General features: G+C 42.2%; 1 protein-coding gene across 1 annotated transcript in view; it reads left to right on the top strand.

Annotated features, from left to right (window-relative positions):
• The window catches only part of MYH15 (myosin heavy chain 15), a 45,815-nt gene extending 24,760 nt beyond the window's left edge, over window positions 1-21,055 (top strand). The window contains exons 23-43 of the mRNA XM_059466931.1: window positions 351-487; window positions 864-1,119; window positions 1,554-1,796; window positions 2,433-2,609; window positions 3,122-3,267; window positions 3,855-3,945; window positions 4,884-5,273; window positions 6,237-6,363; window positions 7,478-7,596; window positions 8,080-8,276; window positions 9,314-9,663; window positions 10,228-10,352; window positions 11,726-11,841; window positions 13,796-13,988; window positions 14,654-14,857; window positions 15,869-15,994; window positions 16,381-16,551; window positions 17,049-17,153; window positions 18,396-18,491; window positions 19,003-19,140; window positions 20,924-21,055. Coding sequence (XP_059322914.1) covers window positions 351-487; window positions 864-1,119; window positions 1,554-1,796; window positions 2,433-2,609; window positions 3,122-3,267; window positions 3,855-3,945; window positions 4,884-5,273; window positions 6,237-6,363; window positions 7,478-7,596; window positions 8,080-8,276; window positions 9,314-9,663; window positions 10,228-10,352; window positions 11,726-11,841; window positions 13,796-13,988; window positions 14,654-14,857; window positions 15,869-15,994; window positions 16,381-16,551; window positions 17,049-17,153; window positions 18,396-18,491; window positions 19,003-19,140; window positions 20,924-20,941 — 3,525 coding nt within the window. The 3' untranslated portion in view covers window positions 20,942-21,055. The remainder of the gene's footprint in view (window positions 1-350; window positions 488-863; window positions 1,120-1,553; window positions 1,797-2,432; window positions 2,610-3,121; window positions 3,268-3,854; window positions 3,946-4,883; window positions 5,274-6,236; window positions 6,364-7,477; window positions 7,597-8,079; window positions 8,277-9,313; window positions 9,664-10,227; window positions 10,353-11,725; window positions 11,842-13,795; window positions 13,989-14,653; window positions 14,858-15,868; window positions 15,995-16,380; window positions 16,552-17,048; window positions 17,154-18,395; window positions 18,492-19,002; window positions 19,141-20,923) is intronic.
• The last annotated feature ends 23 nt before the right edge of the window (window positions 21,056-21,078 follow it).

Genomic DNA, 21,078 nt, shown 5'->3' with positions numbered 1-21,078 from the left:
TTTTGAAATGAAGCCATGTGGAATTCTCACATGATCCCATTAGTAGGGATTTCTGGGAGTCAGGAGTTGTGGTTCAGCTGACCTACTTAGAACCTCTGCCACAGCTGAAAGGTATTGTGGCAATAAAATTGTTTGGCCTATTCAAAACTGGGGAGATAAAACCCAGTTTTAAAACTACTCTGGAACTGTACAGCAAAGTGCCTTATGCAAGCAGTATTTGGCCCTCTATACTCGCCTAGGTTATAATGTGTCAATAAGAATAGAGAGTGAATCATTTCAGCAAGGTAGCTGACATGTAGCTCTGATATAAATCCTTCTTTGTGGTGAACTGACATCTATGCATGCACCAGGTGTTCTTCAAGGCTGGTCTCTTGGGCCATCTAGAAGAAATGAGGGATGAGAGACTTGCGAAAATCTTAACGATGATCCAGGCCAGAGCACGCGGCAGATTGATGCGGATTGAGTTTCAGAAGATAGTGGAGCGCAGGTATGAAGGCACCCCCTTGAATCTTAGCAGATAATAGTAATTACCATTTAATTATAAGTTGAGTAAAGCTATTAATTACAGTCCCTAAGGCTATAGATAACCCTAAATTAAAAGCTTCACATCTATGTGTGATAAAAATAATAGCAACTGTATATTAATTGCCCGCAGCTTTGGTGAAAATGAGATTTGGAAATTTTTTGTGTCTCTGAAAATGAAGAGATCTGGAGGAAGTTTCTCTTATCTCTCGGAAATTAGTAAAGGTTCCTAATATTGCTCAGAAAAAAACAATGAAACTGACTGAGAATGAAAACAAAACCCTTCACTTTTTCAATTCCGGCTAAGATTTAGGGAGTTTTTTTGTTTTCTCTTAAACCAGGGACGCCCTTCTTGTAATTCAGTGGAACATCCGTGCTTTTATGGCTGTCAAGAACTGGCCTTGGATGAAGCTTTTCTTTAAGATCAAGCCTCTCCTGAAGACTGCAGAAACTGAAAAGGAGATGGCCAATATGAAGGAAGAATTCTTGAAACTGAAGGAGGCCCTGGAAAAATCTGAAGCCCGGAGGAAGGAACTCGAGGAAAAGCAAGTCTCCTTAGTTCAGGAAAAAAATGATTTGCTTCTCCAGCTCCAAGCTGTGAGTGCTCATATAGATTTATATACTTATTAGACATTGTTTGAAACTCGAAGGTTTACAGACTAGAGTGTTAGTGGAATTTAATAAAAATAAGCTGTTGATACTGCCAGAGCCTTTCCAAAACTCAGAGTGGATAGAAGTTCTTATGTTTTAGCATATAACCAGGTGGGCTAACAATGCAAATCTCAACAGATTCTGTTCAAGGTACTGTCCACAGCAGTAACACATGCAAGTAGTCTGGTATGTGACTGGTCATGCTCACGACTATCTCATCCTTCTCTGTTAATTACTTGTCTTCTGAAATCAAGAATAGAAAATTTTCCTTGCACTACTTTGTTGCTTTCTATCAGGCTCCCTGACCAGTTACAGGCTAGGGGACAAGTGAGGGAGAAAAAAAGTCAGTCATTGCTGTTCTCTTCCTTGTGCCACACCAGGAGCAAGACACTCTGGCAGATGCTGAGGAACGCTGTGACTTGTTGATTAAATCCAAGATTCAGCTGGAAGCCAAAGTCAAAGAACTGACAGAGAGGGTTGAGGACGAGGAAGAGATGAATTCTGAGCTGACTTCTAAGAAGAGAAAACTGGAAGATGAGTGCTCTGAGCTCAAGAAAGATATTGATGATCTCGAAATAACACTTGCAAAAGTAGAGAAAGAGAAACATGCTACTGAAAACAAGGTACATTCAGAACTTCACCATGTATTCAAAAGAGGCTGGGCATGGATTACCTTTGCGAGAAGTGCTACGGGTCTTCTGATGGTTTTACACTGTTTGTTACACAGGCCACACTGAAGGATCAGTAGATACAGTAATTTGACTTTATGAGGTAAAAATTGTTACCTCTGAGCCTAAGTTTCCTTTTTTTTGAAGTGAGTCTTACTGCACTTCAGCTAAAGAATTATACCTATTTGTGGCATTTTAAAAGTAAACAATCTTCTGCTGTAGAAGATTGTTTCTGCTTCTAGGAACTCCTCCAGATGTCCTCCTTATAGAGTGTCAATGGAAAAAGTCATCTCCTGCTCTTCCCAGAGAGAATCAGAAGCTGGAGTCTAACAACAGGAGTGACTCTGATAGGAATTTAGTATGTTTGAAATAATGTACTACCCCCACACCAAAAACTGGCAGACATTAACTCCCTTGATGGCAATTTAACTCAAAAAGCCATGAGGTGCTGGGAGGGGAGAGATCCCTTTCTTTCTCTTGTTTTCCTGCTTACAGGTTCAGATCAGATAGTCATTTGAGACTATTCAGACCAGATAGACATTTAATCCCTTCCTTCAAAGTCTTACAAACACATCTTCCTTTCTCATCCAGGTCAAAAATCTGACAGAAGAAATGGCAACACTTGATGAGAATATCAGCAAACTTACCAAGGAGAAAAAGTCCTTGCAGGAATCTCATCAGCAAGTTCTAGATGATCTGCAAGCAGAAGAGGACAAAGTCAACACACTGAGCAAAGCTAAAGTGAAACTGGAACAGCAAGTGGATGATGTAAGCTGGCTCTTCCTTTATGTTTCACGAGGCTTGTTTGACCATCACTTACAGCAGACCTTTCATGAGCCTGAAAGGTTGCAAACCTTTGAAATATATTCCCCTTTTAGAAATGTACTCCTTGTACTGTCTGTAAAAGTTATAATTACAGAAACACCACCAAAATTGATCTGTGTTCAGCCTTTCAAAGGATTGCAATAACAAGGGAAAATCCTCCCAACTTGCACTTGCAATGTAACTGGCATGAAGTCAAACAGAACTTCACTGTTAAGAGAACTCTAATGCTTGCACAAATCTAAAGCATGGACTATTTTGTTCTATTTGTTTAGCACCATATGCCCACTGGCTGCTAGAAAACAAAACTTGTAAACTAGTATGCTTGTGCTTAAGTGCTTCTGCTTCACAGCTCACTAGAACTCAGCACTAGCTCACTAGAACGGGGCACAGCCTACATCTGACTGTTGTAAACCATCTGTGTTCAATATATTTATTAAGTGACTTTGCTCCTAAAGCTTGAGGGATCACTGGAACAAGAGAAGAAAGTGAGGATGGATCTAGAAAGGGCAAAACGCAAACTGGAAGGGGATTTGAAGCTGACCCAAGAGAGTGTCATGGACTTGGAAAATGATAAACTGCAGATGGAAGAAAAGCTGAAAAAGTAAGAAGTTGATTATGTTGTACCAAATAAAGCAGCACAGTTACAGTGTCATTTAAGAGCCTTCAGGTGTGTCATCCTGTTCTGATGGTAGCTGAAAGAAAATTCCATTATGAAAATGTGTAGCCAAGGAGGGAGGCAAAAAACCTCTTGTGTACATGAAACCTGGAACACTAGACTTCATTAAACTTTCCTACATTAAAAAAAGCAATCCAGAAACTTATTAATGTTTTTCATTGCTTAGAGGAGAAAGCTGAAGAAATTCTATAAAGTTGTTAATCCTAACTAACTGTGGCAGTATTGTTAGGAGACCTGACTGTTAAATATGTTTTTCCATTGAGTCTGAAAATAGCGTTGCTTTTGTATGACACAAAGAACCAGAAATATAATTGCACAAATGCATGCAGAGGCTTGGCTTGGAAACTGCTGCTCAGAGAAAAATGTGTTTTCATGCAAATTGCAATACATGAGAATTGTTTTAATTTTTAGATACGTTAGAAGTTTTATTGAACAACTCTTTAAAAATTTAAAAATCCTAACTTGATGCTTCAAGGCAAATTGTCGCAGTAGGATTTTCCTTTCTGTGCCAGGAAAGAATTTGAAATGAGCCAGCTGAATTCCAAGATAGAAGATGAACAAGCTATAGTGATGCAGCTGCAGAAGAAGATCAAGGAGCTTCAGGTCAGCTTGCTTTTTTATTGGATATCTTAGGACAAGTTTCTCTTTGTGCCTCACTGAAAGACCTTGCAGAAACTTTTCACAGCTAGCTGCAGCTCCTCTTTGGTACATCTCCATAACTTCCTAGACAGATCCCTTTTTTCCTCAGGATGGTTGCTCTATAATGTCTCCTCCCAGTAGCAGGACAGATGACCACAGAATGGTAGTGATTTCAGGCAAGGCAGAAAGGCTCTGGTGGCTTTTTTTAAGCAAATAATATTGTTCCAAACCATGGAGGCAAGGGTAGTTACTGGAGAGGAACTCAGCAGTGATAAGCATGGATTTGAAATTTAGAGAAAAAGTTAAAACACACAGAAAATTTTCTGCAGAAATTAAAAGGCCAAGGAAATTCAGCACAGTCCAAACACAATGTCTGGACCCAAAAACAACAGCTCCACCTATTTTGTTAATAAAGAATATTTGTATAACTTGAATGTAAAGTGCAGATTGGTGAAAACAATCTTATAATAAAAAAGACTGCTTCCAATAAATATCCATAATTCCAATGTTATTAGTTATATGGTTCTACACACTGCTGTATTGAAACCCTGTCTTAACACTCCTAGAGAGAAATTACTCCAGTCATGTAAGTTTTAAAATGAGAATTTGTTGCTGTTACTCCTACTAGCATGTGACTCCTCACATGTAGTTCAGCTGAATGTCAAACCTGTGAACATCAGGTCAATGCATCTTGAATTAGAACTTGCAGCAAGATATGAGTCACCATCATTACTGTAGCTCAGGATCTGATTTACTGGCACAAATGGGCAAGTCCATTAACTGCTGAGATTCTGCAGTGAGAGGAAATGTGGGCTGGCAGAGGGTTTAACAGTTTGTAAGGTGCCTCATGGTCTTCTGATGGGAATAGCACTGACCCAAAGGTGTTCATGTTTCTCTGGCAGGCTCGTATAGAAGAATTAGAAGAGGAGCTGGAAGCAGAAAGAGCTGCTCGAGCCAAGGTGGAAAAGCAGAGATCAGATCTGGCCCGAGAGCTGGAGGAACTGAGTGAGCGGCTGGAGGAGGCTGGGGGAGCCACGGCTGCCCAGCTGGAGATGAACAAGAAGCGCGAGGCGGAGTTCCTGAAGCTGCGGCGGGACCTGGAGGAGGCCACGCTGCACTACGAGGCCACGGCCGCCACGCTGAGGAAAAAGCACGCGGACAGTGTGGCCGAGATGGGGGAGCAGCTGGACAACCTGCAGAGGGTCAAGCAGAAACTGGAGAAGGAGAAAAGCGAGCTGAAGATGGAAGTGGATGATCTCTCATCCAACATGGAGCAGATGGTCAAGGGAAAAGTAAGGGTCCTGAGGCTTCCCAAAGCCCCCCAGGTCATGGGTAGCTAAGGCTGGTCTGAAGGTTTCCCAGGACACCTGCTATGGCTGAAGTGCTTTAGAAGGTGGTGTCTTGCATCATGTCTTCCTTACCCAGCTGGTGGTAGAACCTTTCTTCCCTAGACATGGGACAGCAATTAAGATGGCCTGTCTGAAGCACACAGTGTTTCAGTCCCAGGCATATTATTTATCCATGCATCTCAGGGCACAAAAACATGCCAAATTAGGCACCTCCAGGCTGGTGACAACCAGAGTGATGACATCCAAGTCAGGATATCTCTCACCCTAAGCAGAGTCCTTTCAGATCCTGCCCTTGGTTCACAGTTTTGATCTATGTTAGCATGGAGTGCAAGAAAAGGCTTGCATGATCACACAATGTATTTTCACTTCCTACAGCAGAATTGTGGATTTTGTTTCCTGAGTAGATAATCTCAGTAGCTTTCAGAGCACTCGAAATAGATTTCTTTCAGTGCAAGTGAGGAAAAGAAATGTCAGTATTTTCAGAGTTAGAAAGCTGTCATCAAACCCAATTTATGATGAATGGCAATTAAAGCAGAATCAGTAGAGCAATTATCATTGGAGGTGATTTTCCCATCTAGCAATTATGAAGTGGCTATGCCTGAACTTCATAGCATATGACTGCTGCTGAAGTTCTTGCAGAGCCTTTTTACACTGTTGCTTACATCCAGAACACAGTTCAGGGAAAACAAATGGGGAAGGGGATCTAATGGGGAGTCCCATGTCCTGAGATCGTAGACATGGGGCTGCTCCTCCCTGCTCTACTACTGTGATATTTGTGTCTTTGCTATCTGCCATTCCTCTGAAAGACAAACACACAGAAAAAATTATACATTTTGAAGACTAGAGCTTCCAAATGATTGCCAGAAGGCTACAACTTTCTTTGTCTTTTCTCCTGATTCCCATTAGGCCAATGCAGAAAAGCTTTGTCGCACTTATGAAGACCATCTGAACGAGACAAAAACAAAACTGGAGGAAATGACTCGCCTCATGAATGACCTCACCACTCAGAAGACTAAACTCCAGAGTGAGAATGGTATGTCCATATTCTGCCCAGATAGAGTGTTTCCCAGGAATTTATCAGGCACCTCTGTACTGCATCAGTGAGATGTGTTCTGCCATGGCATCTGCTCTGAAGGTGGCAGGATTGGGATTGCTGAGTAGAGCAGTAGCTTTGTGTCTTTTGACATTTCTATCCTCAGTATTCTTATAACCTTGGTGGGGACACCTTGCCTTGGACTGGCTTTTAAAACAAACCTACACCCACATTTATCAGCATACAGTGATACCATCTCATGAGCCAAAATGGATGTGCCAGCTCAGAACGCAGGATATGCCAGGCTGCCTAGGTACCTATTGTTTCAGGAACAAGGATATGTGCATCTAGAAATACTGGAGAGAAAAAGGAGTTGGGCCTGTGTGAATCCCATGTTCCTCAGCCTGACCTTGAGCACTGCACCCTAGAAGATGTTCACATATCCTCTAACTTCTTGCTACCTTTCTGGCCAGAGCAGTATTATTTAATTTCTGCATTCTTATCAGATACCATAGTTCTGTGTATTTTCAAAGACACGTTTTTCATTTACTGTTAGTTGTAACTTCTGTGTTTCCTGTAAGACGGCGGTTTTCGCCCTGCAGTGACACACTTCCTGTGCCCAGTGAAGTTTTCCTTATGTTTCATCTGTTCTGTATACTGGTCTTTGTGAGGTTCTCAAGGGTTCTTTGCAGTCCTCTGAAAAGAAGTCTGTAGAAAAGCAATATAAAACAGTGAAAAAAAGTAAAACCAGCTACAACCACCCTTGAAAGTAAGGATCAGTCTAGTCTAATCCACAAACTGAAGTAAAATTAATGAATCAAGCTGTTAACAGTACAAAAACCCCCAAATGACCAAACAAGAAAACTCAAGTCATTAAACCCACCCAAAAAAAGGGGAAAAAAAAAGAAAATCTGAGAAAAACTATCCTGGTGAAGTATCTGATGGTTACAACTTTGGAAGAAGCTTCACAACAGGTCAATCACAATCACTGTGAGTTCTTTTCCTCAGCAGAATTGGATGGGTGGAACTACTATTTTTGACTGCAACTTTGTCATTTCATCATCTTGCTCTTTTTTTGTTTGTTTGTTTATTTGTTTGTCAAATCTTGTGGCAGGTGAGTTTACTAGACAACTCGAAGAGAAGGAGTCACTGATAAGTCAGCTGTCCCGGGGAAAAACATCCTTTACACAACAGATTGAAGAACTTAAGAGACAGCTAGAAGAGGAAACCAAGGTAATGCTTTATCTGTGTCCCATTCCTTGAAATGGAATGGCAAAAAGTGTTCATATTCATGTAGCCTTGATAAAAGCTGAAATGAGGCATAGGTGTGACAGTGATTGCTACTAATTGTGCTGATCTAAGTTCCTGCCCCTGACTGAGGCATGTCACTAGAGAAAAGTTTGGGAAAATCATTGGCATACATAAATGCTAAACGAAACTTACCCAGGAAGACAGCCAAAATCTCAGATCTTACATGTTAAAAGTTTGGGTTGTTTCTCCAAAGTTGTTAAATTATCCTCAGTCTTGATGTCTTTCTCCTCATGTCACCACTTAGGGATAACTTCAAACAATTTTCACCTCACTTGACCTGGACTGTCAAAGACAGAGGCAAAAAGGAAAAAAGAAGCTTAAGCTTCCATTTGAATTTCTAGGGGCTGTTTGTTTTGGTTTTGCTGTAGGTAACATTGGAATGTTATGGCCTTTCTATCCCTGCAGTCCAAAAATGCCCTGGCTCATGCCCTGCAAGCAGCCAGGCATGACTGTGATCTCTTGCGGGAGCAGTATGAGGAGGAGCAGGAAGCCAAGGCAGAGCTGCAGCGGGCTCTCTCCAAGGGAAATGCAGAAGTGGCACAGTGGAGAACAAAGTATGAGACTGATGCCATTCAGAGAACTGAGGAGCTGGAAGATGCCAAGTGAGTTACGAGGGCTTCAGCGTGCCCTTGACTGGTGGAACCGGGTCTTATTGTGTGCTAAGGAAATAGGGTTGGAAAATTTCCTGGTTGGAAAGTCCCTCTGACTCAATGCTGTAATTTGGGGCTGTCCTTCTCTTCTTCTTATTGCTGGGCAGGTCAATGTTTCTGCTGAGTGCTTGTCTCTGGAGCAGTGGCTGTGGATACAGGGGTTAATTTGAGAGCCAACAAAATTAGATAGTCCTACTTAGTTATGCCACACTCTCTTACATTGCCCCAGCCCAGGACTATGTTTCCTTGGTCTTGATTTCCCCTTCCCACTGGGAGATGACAGCTGCCCTGGGAAAGTAGGGCAGAAAGTCATGTTGGTTCACACTGTACAGCTGCTCCCAGTTACCAGGCTCAGGTTGCTGGGCAAGGTCTCTGAATTTCTCCAACTTCTACCTCTGCACATCTCCGATCTGCAGGATCTTACCACACTTTCAGCATATTTTCCTAACGTAGTATCTCCACAATCCTCTTTCTAGGCCATCCTTTCTTTCCAGCACCTCTTCTTGCCAGGACTCCCTATTTTCTCAATCTAAATAGTCTATGAACAAAAGCCCAGGGCATGACCAGCCTCCTAACTGGTGGTTGTCTCATATCTCTTAATTGGAGGAAAATGACACTGTCATTTAGAGCAGGTCTTATAAAAAATTTACAACCAGCCTGTACTGGTTACAGCTAGTAAGTAGCTAGCTGGTGCCTGAGAGTTCAGAAGTTCAATTTCAAATATGCACAGACACACACAACATAATGTTTTGCCACATACCAGTATTTGTAATTTAACCTGTTTTTTCCCATCATAGCCCCTTCTCTCTAGAGGCTCAACTTCCCTCTCTGTTCCTCTTCCCCTTGCCCCTTCCTCATCCTCACCCCCTCCCTGTTTTCCCTTTAAGAACTGATTAATTATTGCTTGAATTATTGCTTTGGTGTCAGTTTTTCTGAATAACAGGCCACAGTGACACTTGGTCATCTCACTGTGTCTTCCCACCTGGTAGGAAGAAGCTCGCTGCTCGCCTGCAAGAGGCTGAGGAAGCAATTGAGGCAGCCAATGCCAAGTGCTCCTCTCTGGAAAAGACAAAGCACAGGCTGCAGAATGAGCTGGAAGACATGATGATTGACCTGGAGAAGGCCAACTCAGCAGCTGCCTCGCTGGACAAGAAGCAGCGTGGTTTTGACAAGATCATCAGTGACTGGAAGCAGAAGTACGAGGAGTCACAGGCAGAGCTGGAGGCTTCGCAGAAGGAGGCCCGTGGCCTCAGCACTGAGCTCTTCAAGCTGAAGAATGCCTATGAGGAGACATTGGACCACCTGGAGACTTTGAAAAGGGAAAACAAGAACCTCCAAGGTAGGCTTCATTCAGGTCCCACAGCCAGTGCAAGAGCCACATCACAGCAGATGGCTGGAGAGATGCAGGTGCCCTGCAGCATCTGTGAGGAAAGACATTTGTCTCATCCTGAGAGGAGCTTTCTGATGTCATTTGAGACACTGGTGCTGCCAGTGAATGTTTTTGCACATGGAGACTGGTATGGCCAGAGCAGAGAAGGCCTCCCTTTGCCCCCCTGTCAATGAAACTCACTGGCAGAGGAGGCAGTCTCAAGGGAGGAACAAGAAAGATGATAGAGGTGCAGTGGATGAAGCCTAAACAGCAGAGCATGGTGTTCCTAACCTGCAGATCATAGATAAAAACTAAATCACTATAGCCACTTAAAAAAGCATTCACAACAAAAGCTGAGCCTTCAAGTTGTTCAGGAAAAAAATCTTGCTGTAAGTGAAAGTAAGGCAGGGCTCTTGTACAGAGGAGCCCCTGAGGTAGCAGTTTGAGGCATAGGTCCTCTATTCACACTCCATGAATTGCAGGATGTTCCAAACTCTCTGTTTGCTAAATCCATCCATTCCTCTTCTGTTTCAGAGGAGATTTCTGATCTGACCAATCAGATTAGTGAAGGAAACAAGAGCCTCCATGAAATAGAAAAAATCAAGAAGCAGGTTGAACAAGAGAAGTCAGAAGTTCAGCTGGCTCTGGAAGAAGCAGAGGTAAGGAAAGAAAGCTCAAGGGAAAAGGGTGTCTTTATCAGGATTTTCCATCATTTCTATCTGCCCTACTTTCCCAGAGCATGTCTTCCTTCCACAGGTCTGAGATGTGGAGAATGATTATATACTCTGTCAAAAAGCTTCCCTTGCTGGGAAGAATATATCAGTTTTTGAGGGATCTAAGGGGCACAGTTTACTTTCCTGGACTGTGTGGAATGGCTTTCTAAAAGTCAGTGGTACTAGGAACTAACAAAAGTGATGATGTATCTTACTCTTAATGTGAAAGAAATGGATGAATGCAGATTTTCTCCCTTTCTTGTGAATTTAGGCCTCTGGCAGTCACTGCTGATGAGAAAGAATTTCCATGTGCCTTTTTCACTAATATGTTGTGGCTCCTGGTCATGATGTGTGTATTTGACTGACCTGCTGCATGTTGGCTGGAGATCAGCAGGGATTTTGTACAGCTTTGTTTTCACAATCCTCATTCTGTTTCCCTATACTCTTGATGGAAGACTAGCTAAGCTTGTGCTAAGCTTGTGCAGTTCCACCCTTCAGAGAACACCTCCCAGAATATGATGTTCAGTTCTGTGCTTCCATTCCTGTTCAGCGAGAGCAGCAGGGAGACAGAATGACACTGAGCCTGGCTTATGTGAGACCTGAAAGCCAGAGGCCTTGTTATTTCTTTATGGGCTGTTAACTACTGCTTAGTAGTTCTATACACTTCTATATGTGAGAGAAATGCGGGAATAAAGACAGGAACAAATCACTCCTGTTTCACAGACTTGTCTTCATGTTAATTGGAAAGAACGAACAGAAAGTTTTTGCATTTTGTCATATAGAGCTGATGTCTGTTATTTCTTTCCTTGAAGTCATCTTGCCTAATAAGATTATGTAACTGGGAAGTTTCCAACACTTTGTGATTTGCAGAGATTTTTGTGAGCGGGAGGGGATGGATGTGTGGATGCCTTCACTCTCCCAACAACAATCTTGTTTTAGCTTATCCCTGTCCCTTACAAGCCTGTGAATTTCCAGAGTATCTGTACAGAGGTGTGGAGCAGGGAACATCTGTTGATGTCAAAACCATGCAGACAGAGCTGAAGTGTTGGGGTGTTGTTTGGGTGGTTTTTTGTGAGCTGTGGACTGTTTAACAATTTGTTCTCTGAGGATCTTGCTGCTCAGTTTTCCAGCTGTCATGTTGCATTAGAAGGCAAATAAATGCGTTGTTTTGCCATGTAAGCTACTTGTGCCCTTGCCTAGAGAGAGGAGGAGGAAATAGGAAGAGAAGTGTGAAGGGATCATGTTTGTGCTGCTGTTTGTAGTTTGGGGGGAAAAAAATCAATTCCTGGTTTGCAAGCTCTTGGTGTTTTCTATTTCAGGGAGCTTTGGAACATGAAGAAAGTAAGACCCTTCGTTTTCAGCTTGAATTGTCTCAGGTGAAAGCAGAGTTTGAAAGGAAACTGACAGAAAAGGAGGAAGAAATGGAAAATATAAGGTACTGTGCAGGAAGCAGCATGTTTAAGGGAAAAGTCTGAAAAGACTGGAACTATTCTCAGGACCCAAGGCAGTTAAGCACACCACAGGTAGTTATGCCAGCATAGGCAGATACTGTCCATAGCAGAAACCTCTGACTATCTGCCAAAGGCTAGCCCTGCCACATTTCCCTTGCTCACTTCAAATATTCCCGTCAGATCAGTCTCTGACAGTGTACCATTAAACCCATCATGCATAACACACTGCAGCTGTAAAAAACTGGATGGCATAATCAATTTACAGCAGACCAGGGCCACTAACTCTGTATGTTGACAGTATGGAGGTAAGTAGGTCTACAGATCCACACAGGATCTCCTAATCCTGTGTGGGATGGCTGCCTCCCAAGGGGACCCCCAGGCAAAATCAGCAGTACTTGCTGCAGTGGTGCTCAAACCCATGTCATCTGAGGGCATTTAGTTAATTTATGCAATTACAGCTACACTGAGTGAGGAGCTTGTATTATGTGTACACCATTTGGGTAAGCAGTGAGAATTGCAGACATGTAGAAAGTGTGAATGAAACAGGAGAGGAACTTGCAGGTAAGATGGATAAATAGGAAAAAATGGAAAGCAATTAGGTGAGAGAAGGATGGGTCTTTTGTCTCTCCCCTCCCACCCAGCAGAAAAGCAAGTCTAAAGAGTTATACCCTTAAGAGGAGGCTGTGCTAGCCTATGTGTTTGTGCAGTTACTCAGCAAACTTTGGCCTTGAATTAGTCAGTGTTGTAATGTCATTAATTCAAGAATCATGTTATTGGTTATTGATAGGCTAAAGGGTAGGGAAGGGGAAGTCCAAGGCCCACCATGGCCAGCATACCCAGAGGGATTGATATGTTAGTTGCTTCAAAACCAAGAATATTTTGGCCCTTTTACCTTCTGGTGTCCTGCAGATGTCTGGATTGCAGAGATCTCAGGACAAGCTGTGCTACTCAGTGCATTTTGCTTCAGCTTCCCAATGAGTGTTCAGCAGACGTTCTGTGTTGATTTCTGGGAATCTTGGGCACAGTTCAATATCTTGCTGAAGCAACAAAGCTCTCAAGTTTTATCTTGTTGACTTGGTGATTTCCCAGAATTCCTACACTTTCAGCAGAACTTGGCCAGCAGTGAAATAAATGTTTCCATGTGTGTAATATTCTGTGCTTTGAGTAACTTTCTGGTTGTAAGAGAGCAAAACTTTCATTGTAGGATTTCTCTGTTACAGAACCAAGAAAATCAGGCTGTTTGTATCTGCTTTGTCTTTAAATTGACATTAAGCTGCCTTTCCCAGGGGGACCAGGCTGGTGGGTTTAATCACTTCTAAATTTAGATGTCCGTAACATAGATTTGTATGAATGAATCATTCCCCTTAAAATTAGCACAAGAAAAGTTTTTTCGACATCTATTTTAAGATACAATAAATTGTAGCTTTTACTACAATTATCTACATGCCATTTACTATAAAGAGCACCTAGAGCTTAGAACATAGCAACCTAACTTCAGATGGATAAATCCCCTTCACTAATGCCTTCAGCAAAAGGCTGAGATGTAAATCATTCCAGGAAATTATTCAGTAAACATTTTACGAAGTGACTGTTGGGCTGGAAGTGTCTCTTGTCCAGTTCAAATCCATACTTGCTTGTGTTTGCAAGAGCTGTGAGATCACTCATTGCTCCAGTACTGCCAAAGGAAACACAGAGAAGGATGTTAGAGGTGCTTACAGATCAGGAGTCAGCTGAGGGTGTGAAGCACACCAGCCAGTTACACAGCAGTGAGGCACTGCAAACTATGCATGCTATGTAAGTGTGCTACCTATGTCACAAGTCAGAAATACACTATTTCTGGAGGGCAGATACTTCAGAAAGTAAAGTACTGCTGCAAGTACTTCTGTGTCCCTGAACAGAGAGGAAAATCATTCCATTCACCCTTCGTGTCCTTTTCAGGAGAAACCAGCAACGTGCCATAGACTCACTGCAGTCCACCCTGGACTCTGAAGCCCGCAGCAGAAATGAGGCCATCCGGCTTAAGAAGAAGATGGAAGGGGACCTCAATGAGATGGAAATCCAGCTCAGCCATGCTAACAGGCATGCTGCAGAGGCATCCAAGTCAGCAAGAGTCTTGCAGACACAAATTAAGGTACTGGTACCCCCCAAGCATCCAGCAGTTCTGATAGGCTGGGTTCCCTTGGTACAGACCAAACCACCAGTGGTGATGGTAATTAGGAGAGAAGCTGCTCCCAACAATGCAAAGGGAAAGCCTTGGTGATCATGTCTAGCATAAGAGAATACTAAAATGTGGATTTCCTCTCAGACATGCATACAAGCTAGACAAGATCCAGTCATAAAACCCTTGCTGGTTGCAGCCTCTTGCAGGGGCAGAAAGCTACAGCATGAGGAATTGAAAACCTGTGATTTTCTTGTGAGCTTGCAAGGCTTTTAAAAGAAGCAGAGAGCAAGTGGGTTCTTTGGAGTACAGGGACTGTGTGTATATTTAGCTTTGTTGTTTGTGTAAACATTTGTAATAGCTTAAAAAAAAAAAAAGTGTTTCTTGCCAAGGCACCTCTTCTGTTGTCTCCTCTTCCAGAACCACCAGCTCTTAGAGATTTGAGAACACAGATATTTTTTCCTTCGTTGCACCACGTACCACAAAAGCTATTCAGCTTATGGTTTGGAAATAAAATAAAAATATAATAAATTTAAAAAGCACTGAAATTCTTGAGGTTGATCCCAGGTAGCTGCTGCAATCTGCTTCTCTGATACAAGGACACAGGCTTGAAATGGGGTTGTGTTGCTTTATTTTAGGATCTTCAGGTGCAGCTGGATGACTCAGGACATGTGAATGAAGATCTGAAGGAGCAGCTGGCAGTCTCTGATAGGAGAAACAACCTTCTCCAGTCAGAGCTGGATGAGCTGAGGGCTTTGCTGGACCAGACTGAACGGGCAAGGAAGCTGGCAGAACATGAACTGCTGGAAGCCACTGAACGTGTGAACCTGCTTCACAGTCAGGTTGGCTTTTTATGTGCCCTCTCCCTCACTGGTTAACCTGAGCCTTCTCTGCTCCTCACTGACACTGTTTGTCCATGGCCACCACAAGTCAGACACACCCTGGCATCCCTCCAGAGGCAGAGGAGTTAAGTCACTCTGGGGATGTGCCACCTGACTCCAAGTTAGCTGGAACAGATGATTCATCCGACTGCTTTAAACAGCTTCCAGAAAAAACACTGATGGAAAATAAAAAGAGTAAATTTGACTTTTTTATTCTTCCCTGCAGTAAAACCAGTTTCCTGCTTTAGTTAAGCTGTATCCTGGACAGTGAGGCGTTTCTCTGGAGAACAATGCAGGCACTGCTTTTGTGATGTTACTCAGCAGTGAAAAACCAGGGCTGGACTCTCACGATAGGGAGATAATGCAGGGCAGGAAACCACAGGAGCCCACCTGCAGCAAAGTGCCCTCTGTGCCTGCAGGTCTCCACTGAGATCAGCCTTTGGATGTTGTCCAGGTGGATACTGCCATTTCTAGGGTGCCATGGAGGGGCATGTCCTGACTTGACAGTATTTTTACTAAAAACCAAAGCTTCTCTTCATCAAATAATGGTCACAAAGAAATGAAAATGTGCTACAGGCTGGCAATGTTTTGCAGTGTTTTCTCCAGTGTTGTCTCCATTGGTGATGTTGTTTTATTCACCTCACTGGCTGATTAAGGATCATTAATTTACCAAAATGAACAGCCTTATTAATTCTTCTATCTCAGCCTATTGTTCATTATTTTATCTGAATCAAAATCTGAATATTTACAGCTTTGAGAGTATTTTTAATATTTCTTCAGTTTGAAGCTACCTATGCTGGTCAAGGCAGCCCTTACCTCATACCTGTGTCTCCATTCCCAAATATTGCTCTGAGTAATCCAGAAGTGGCAAAAATCAGGAAGCCTTGGTGTGCTATGGTATTTAGAGGAATTGTCTCTAATCATCACTTTTCCTCCTTTTCCACTATTCATTTGGGGAAAACTTAATGAAAGAACACAAGCCTGATCAATCAAAAGAAGAAGCTGGAGGGTGACATTTCCCAGATGCAGAATGAAGTGGAAGAATCACTCCAGGAGTGCCGGAATGCAGAAGAAAAAGCCAAGAAAGCAATCACAGATGTAAGTAGGCTGGTTCCCTGCTCACTTCTTTTCATACCACAGCATCTAAGGACACTGTAGTATAGTGAATGTCACAGGCTTACTTGTAGGCATTGTAAACAAGAACCCCAGTGGTAAAGCACAGGGATAAAGAAAACAAGAAAGAGGGAGAGGTGGAATCTTAAATAAAGCATTAGAACAGGGAGGGGGAAAAAGGACTCCAAGGTTTTTCTATCCTTCCATTTTCTCTGTCCAGGCAAGGTATGCACACAGAAAGTATTCTGTGGAGCTTTGGCTAGAGTGAATAATCCAAATAAGGGATAGCTCAGGACTGATCTTCCACCATTTATTCTAAATCATAATGCAACAGCATACAGGATTTCCTGTTAAATGTGGTTGTTTTCCAGGCAGCAATGATGGCTGAGGAGCTCAAAAAAGAGCAGGACACTAGTGCTCATTTAGAGAGAATGAAGAAGAACATGGAGCAAACCATTAAAGACCTCCAGAAGCGACTGGATGAAGCAGAACAAATAGCTCTGAAAGGTGGCAAGAAGCAGATCCAAAAACTGGAATCCAGAGTAAGTTTGTGCTCCAACTTCAGACCACTGCCTTCTGCTTATAGAATTGGCACCACAGCTGTAGCCTAGTGCTGCCTGATAAGTTCACAGAGGCCAAGAAAGGGTAGTATGGACACTTTCCTCTGTTTCACAAAATGCAGGTGAGCAGTTCTTGGAGACATGCTTCCCCTTCATTATCCAGCTATGAGCTGCTGACCAGCAGATAAACAAAGCCCTTGATTAAAAAATAATTAAAAGCCCCAGCACTTAAAAACAGCAAAAGTGTCTCTCAACGCTTGCTTTGGTTAAACATTTTTGGCCTTTGCACATGTCTGCACCTCTGACTGATGGTGCAGCTGGAATACTTTTATGAAAAAACAGAGTGCAAAGGTGACATTTTGATCACTTCCTGAAATTTGACCCTATGGAGATACCTAGCATTTCTTGAACTGTGAACCAAATTATGTACTGCTTTACATATATGTAGCATAATGGCAAGGGGTTTTCCTTTTTTGCAGGTTCGTGAGCTGGAGAATGAACTTGAGGCTGAACTCCGTCGCAATTCAGATGCCCAAAAAGGAGCCCGCAAGTTCGAGAGACGCATAAAGGAACTGACTTACCAGGTATGCAGTAACCACCAGGCAACTGGCAAAACACATCACTAATAGCCTCAAGGTTACAGTGAAGGAGGATGGATGGCCTTAGTCAGAGCTTTCTGATTGCTGGAAGCTTTAGACACAGGAGGAACGTCTCCCTACAGCTTCCATCACAGAATGCTTTGGGTTGGAAGGGTCTTTGGAGATCATATCATTCCAATGCCCCTGCCATGTGCAGGGACACCTTCCACTACACCAGGCTGCTCAGAGCCCCACCCAACCTGGCCTTGAACACTTCCAGGCATGGAGCATCCACAGCTTCTCTGGGCATCCTGCGCCAGTGATCATCATCCTCTTGCCTGATTTGCAGTAACTAATGTTAGAAAGCCTCTGTTGCTGGGATTTGGACATTTTTAGCACAGTATTAATATGGAACAGGCTTCAGTGTAGACTGTTTACAATGCAAGGGAAGAAAGAGCCCAGCTCCCTCTCAGCTGTCCTGCTGTTGCTAAAAGGAGCCAGAAGGACTCAGTGGCTCTAATGCCCTGCTCAGCGTAGGGTTGCTGAGTCCTAGGCCTCTATTACTGAGCAGCAGGGTCTAGTCTTGAGCCTCCTGCAGGCTTGCTAACAGCTGCTCATGCTGCTTGGCCTTCAAAAAAGGCCTGCAGCACAGAGCACTTACTTACCCTTTTTCTTTGAACAGTGTTAAGAAGATAAACCCATCCATCTGCCTTAGGAGATTATTTAGCCTCCTACCTGTTGTTTTACTTTGACTTTTGTATCAGCTGAAGGTTGTTTTCTTTAATGCAGTGTGCAGGCAGAATTAGCTGGTCCCTCTGCTTGTGGAGCATGACAGCTTTTTTAACCAGAAATGCCTGCGAATCAAACTTCAAATTATGCAAATTACACAGTTCTAGGCTCTCCCATATCTGCTTCAATATATAATGACATGCTTTATAATGACAAGCATGCTCCTCACCCCCGAGCAAGGAACTCTGCCTGTGTGTATCTGCACACCTCTAAAAGTGTGTGCACATATATATCTTTCTATACATTTATATAAAATGTATATACATCTATACATGGGAAGGGTAGTCTCAGCTTTCACCCCTACACACACTTCTTCAATGACGATGTAGAAATTTGGACATGGCTAGTTTGTGCTTTGAGCTATAAGTTTCTAAAATATGGCATCCGTAATTATTGTATTGTGGTAGATGCTTTAAGCCTTTTTACTCTATCAACACAATTAATGGTGTTTTGATACAGTCAGAAGAAGATAAGAAGAATCTTGCCAGGATGCAGGATCTGATTGACAAGCTACAATTAAAAGTGAAGAGTTACAAGCACCAAGCAGAGGAAGCTGTAAGTAACTATCTGGACCTTTTTACCTCTGAGATATGTATTGTTCTAAACCTACAATGTTTTATCCATAGAAATTTCTAGTACAAAGACACATTTTGTGCCCATAAATAATTATTTTCATATCTATATAAGCCCTGCATATAAAACTGTATTTGTATTATACATAAAGTAAAATATACAGCATATGCGTTGATTATATTTAAGAAAAAGTATTCCATTTTATCCTAAGATTGCAGTATAATTTGCAAGAGAAGGGGAGGAAGGGAACAAACAGCCCTCAGCCCCTCCTAGCCCCTCAGAAGACACATTAAGAGCCTCTTAGTTCACTTAACATGGAAAATGCCACTAGAAATACCAACTCTGTAAAACAACAATCTCAGTTCTGCAGGAGGCAAGTGGTGCCCATACAGCTGTTACCTACTCATGCTGAGCACTTTCCATCCCACTTGAAATTAAAAGCTTTGTTTCATGTGGACAGGAGGAAATCAGCTGCACTCTTTTTTCTCAACAGGAAGCTCAAGCCAATCTGTACCTCTCTAAGTACAGAAAACAGCAACATGATCTGGATGATGCTGAAGAAAGGGCTGAAATAGCTGAATCTCAAGTTAATAAGCTGAGGAGCAAGTCAAGAGACATTGGCATGAAAAAGGTATGGTCATATGTATGGGGTAGATGTGAGTGTTTAACAGACAATAGTGGGTCCTCTGTATCTGTTACATCTCTGAAAGTCGTGTAGACAAGGATAAATTCTTGGGTTTCTACGTTTGTTTTGTTTCGCTCTGCCCTTTATTTTAATATTAACTTAACCCTGTAGGACAGCAATCTGACCCTTACACAAAATATATTTTCTGTATTTTTGTTGTCATTTAACCTCTGTTCTCAGCAGCAGAAGCAGAATTGGTGGTTTGGTGGGTTTGTTTTGGGTTTTGGGGTTTCTTTTTGCAAGGGATATTAAAAGACTCCACCTTCTTCTTTCCCTGATGATGGAGATTTCTATGTATGTAATAGAGCCTGGGTATCACCACATTAGATATTTTAACACTGCTCTTTCAATGAACTTTTATTGATTGGAAGAGCTGGATGAAAAGAAAAGAAAATATTGGTGATTAGACACTTAGGTGCTGGGAAGTAATTTGTGATTAGAAATATATTTGTGGTGTTTTGCACTTGAACTGAATGGTAGCAGAATGTTAATGAAACTAGGAGGCACTTAAGAACTTAGTCTGGAACTGAAAGCAAACTTATCTATGGTTGCCTTGTGGCAAACAGGGCAAAGAAGAGTGAGGTTGTCACTTTTAGGAATGATAGAAAGAGGAGCTGGGTCATTGCTAAATCTATTTCATTTGCAAGTTTAACAAACTTCCATGCTTAACATCACATATGTTTTATGGAGATGATAGCTCCCAAGCTAAGAAAGGGAAAAATGCCTTTACACTCTTAATTTCTGCTTTTGTATTGGCCTAATGAAATTACCTTTGACATATATAAATTACTGCTGCTCCACCATCCAGGGAAAAGACACATTAAAACTACCTGAATATCTGGTTCATCACACATTTATGTACAATGGAAGCAGTACTGCAATGGAACCTCTAAAGATTTGCAGCTTTTAAGGATAAAAAATTTCCACAGATTTTTCTAAATTATTCTACCCCTACAGAAAAAAAAAAGAAATCAAAACCACTATAAACTCATTTAAAGATTCACAAAGCCATGGCATCAAATAAACACTGTACACCATGAGAATAATTTCTCTTTTAAAATACTGTTAAGGTTGCTGTTTATTTCCTGGACCTTACTGGTAACCTCTTTCTGCTTCAAAAATGCAGAAGTCACAGAAAAGTGGATGCCTGTTTTTACTAGTCAGATGCTGTTTGCCAACACCAACTGCAGCTCTGGCAATGGAGCAGAGTGTTGCCAAAAGATGAGCTCAGTGGTGCACGCAGCGGTGGCAGCTCCACAAGAAGGGTCTTGTGGCAGCAACTGTAGGAGCTGCCAGGAAACACATTCAGGTGGAGACTGTTGTCCCAAAAATCACAACATCTCCTCTGGGGAGAGAAGGGCACTGCAGAGACTACTTTAATCCTACAGCATTAGAAATACTTTGTCTACTGCTATGAGTACCCATTTCCTGGATACTCTGGGGAGTGTGTGTCATTCAGAGCATTATCATCAATTAAAAAGGGTTGTAGAAGTCCTTTGCCATCAAAAGGATCTATACAATCTAGAACAAGGACAGGATGCCTGCACTGTTAGCTGGAATAAGATGGTAAATGTTGGCCAGACTGCTGCTAGTCTATTTCAGATACAAACTGGTAATACCAGGGAACAGAAGCATTAGTGCAGCTTTTGTCACTTACTTGTGAACTTACACTAAAACCTCTTGACATTTCTATTTTTAACAGTTGCATACTATCTCAATTGCCTTTCAGGTTCATGAAGAGGAATAAAAAAGTCCAAGCTGACAAATATGAGAGAAAATACTTGACATAATCAGGCATAACTGAAAGCAGATGTAGAAAAAATAAGCACTTACAGAAATAAACATCAAGTGAAAATCCAAATAGACTGCATAGCATATTTCATT

Source organism: Ammospiza nelsoni, chromosome 2, assembly GCF_027579445.1.
Source record: "Ammospiza nelsoni isolate bAmmNel1 chromosome 2, bAmmNel1.pri, whole genome shotgun sequence".
NCBI lineage: Eukaryota > Metazoa > Chordata > Aves > Passeriformes > Passerellidae > Ammospiza > Ammospiza nelsoni.
This window is presented reverse-complemented; position numbering and strand designations above follow the sequence as displayed.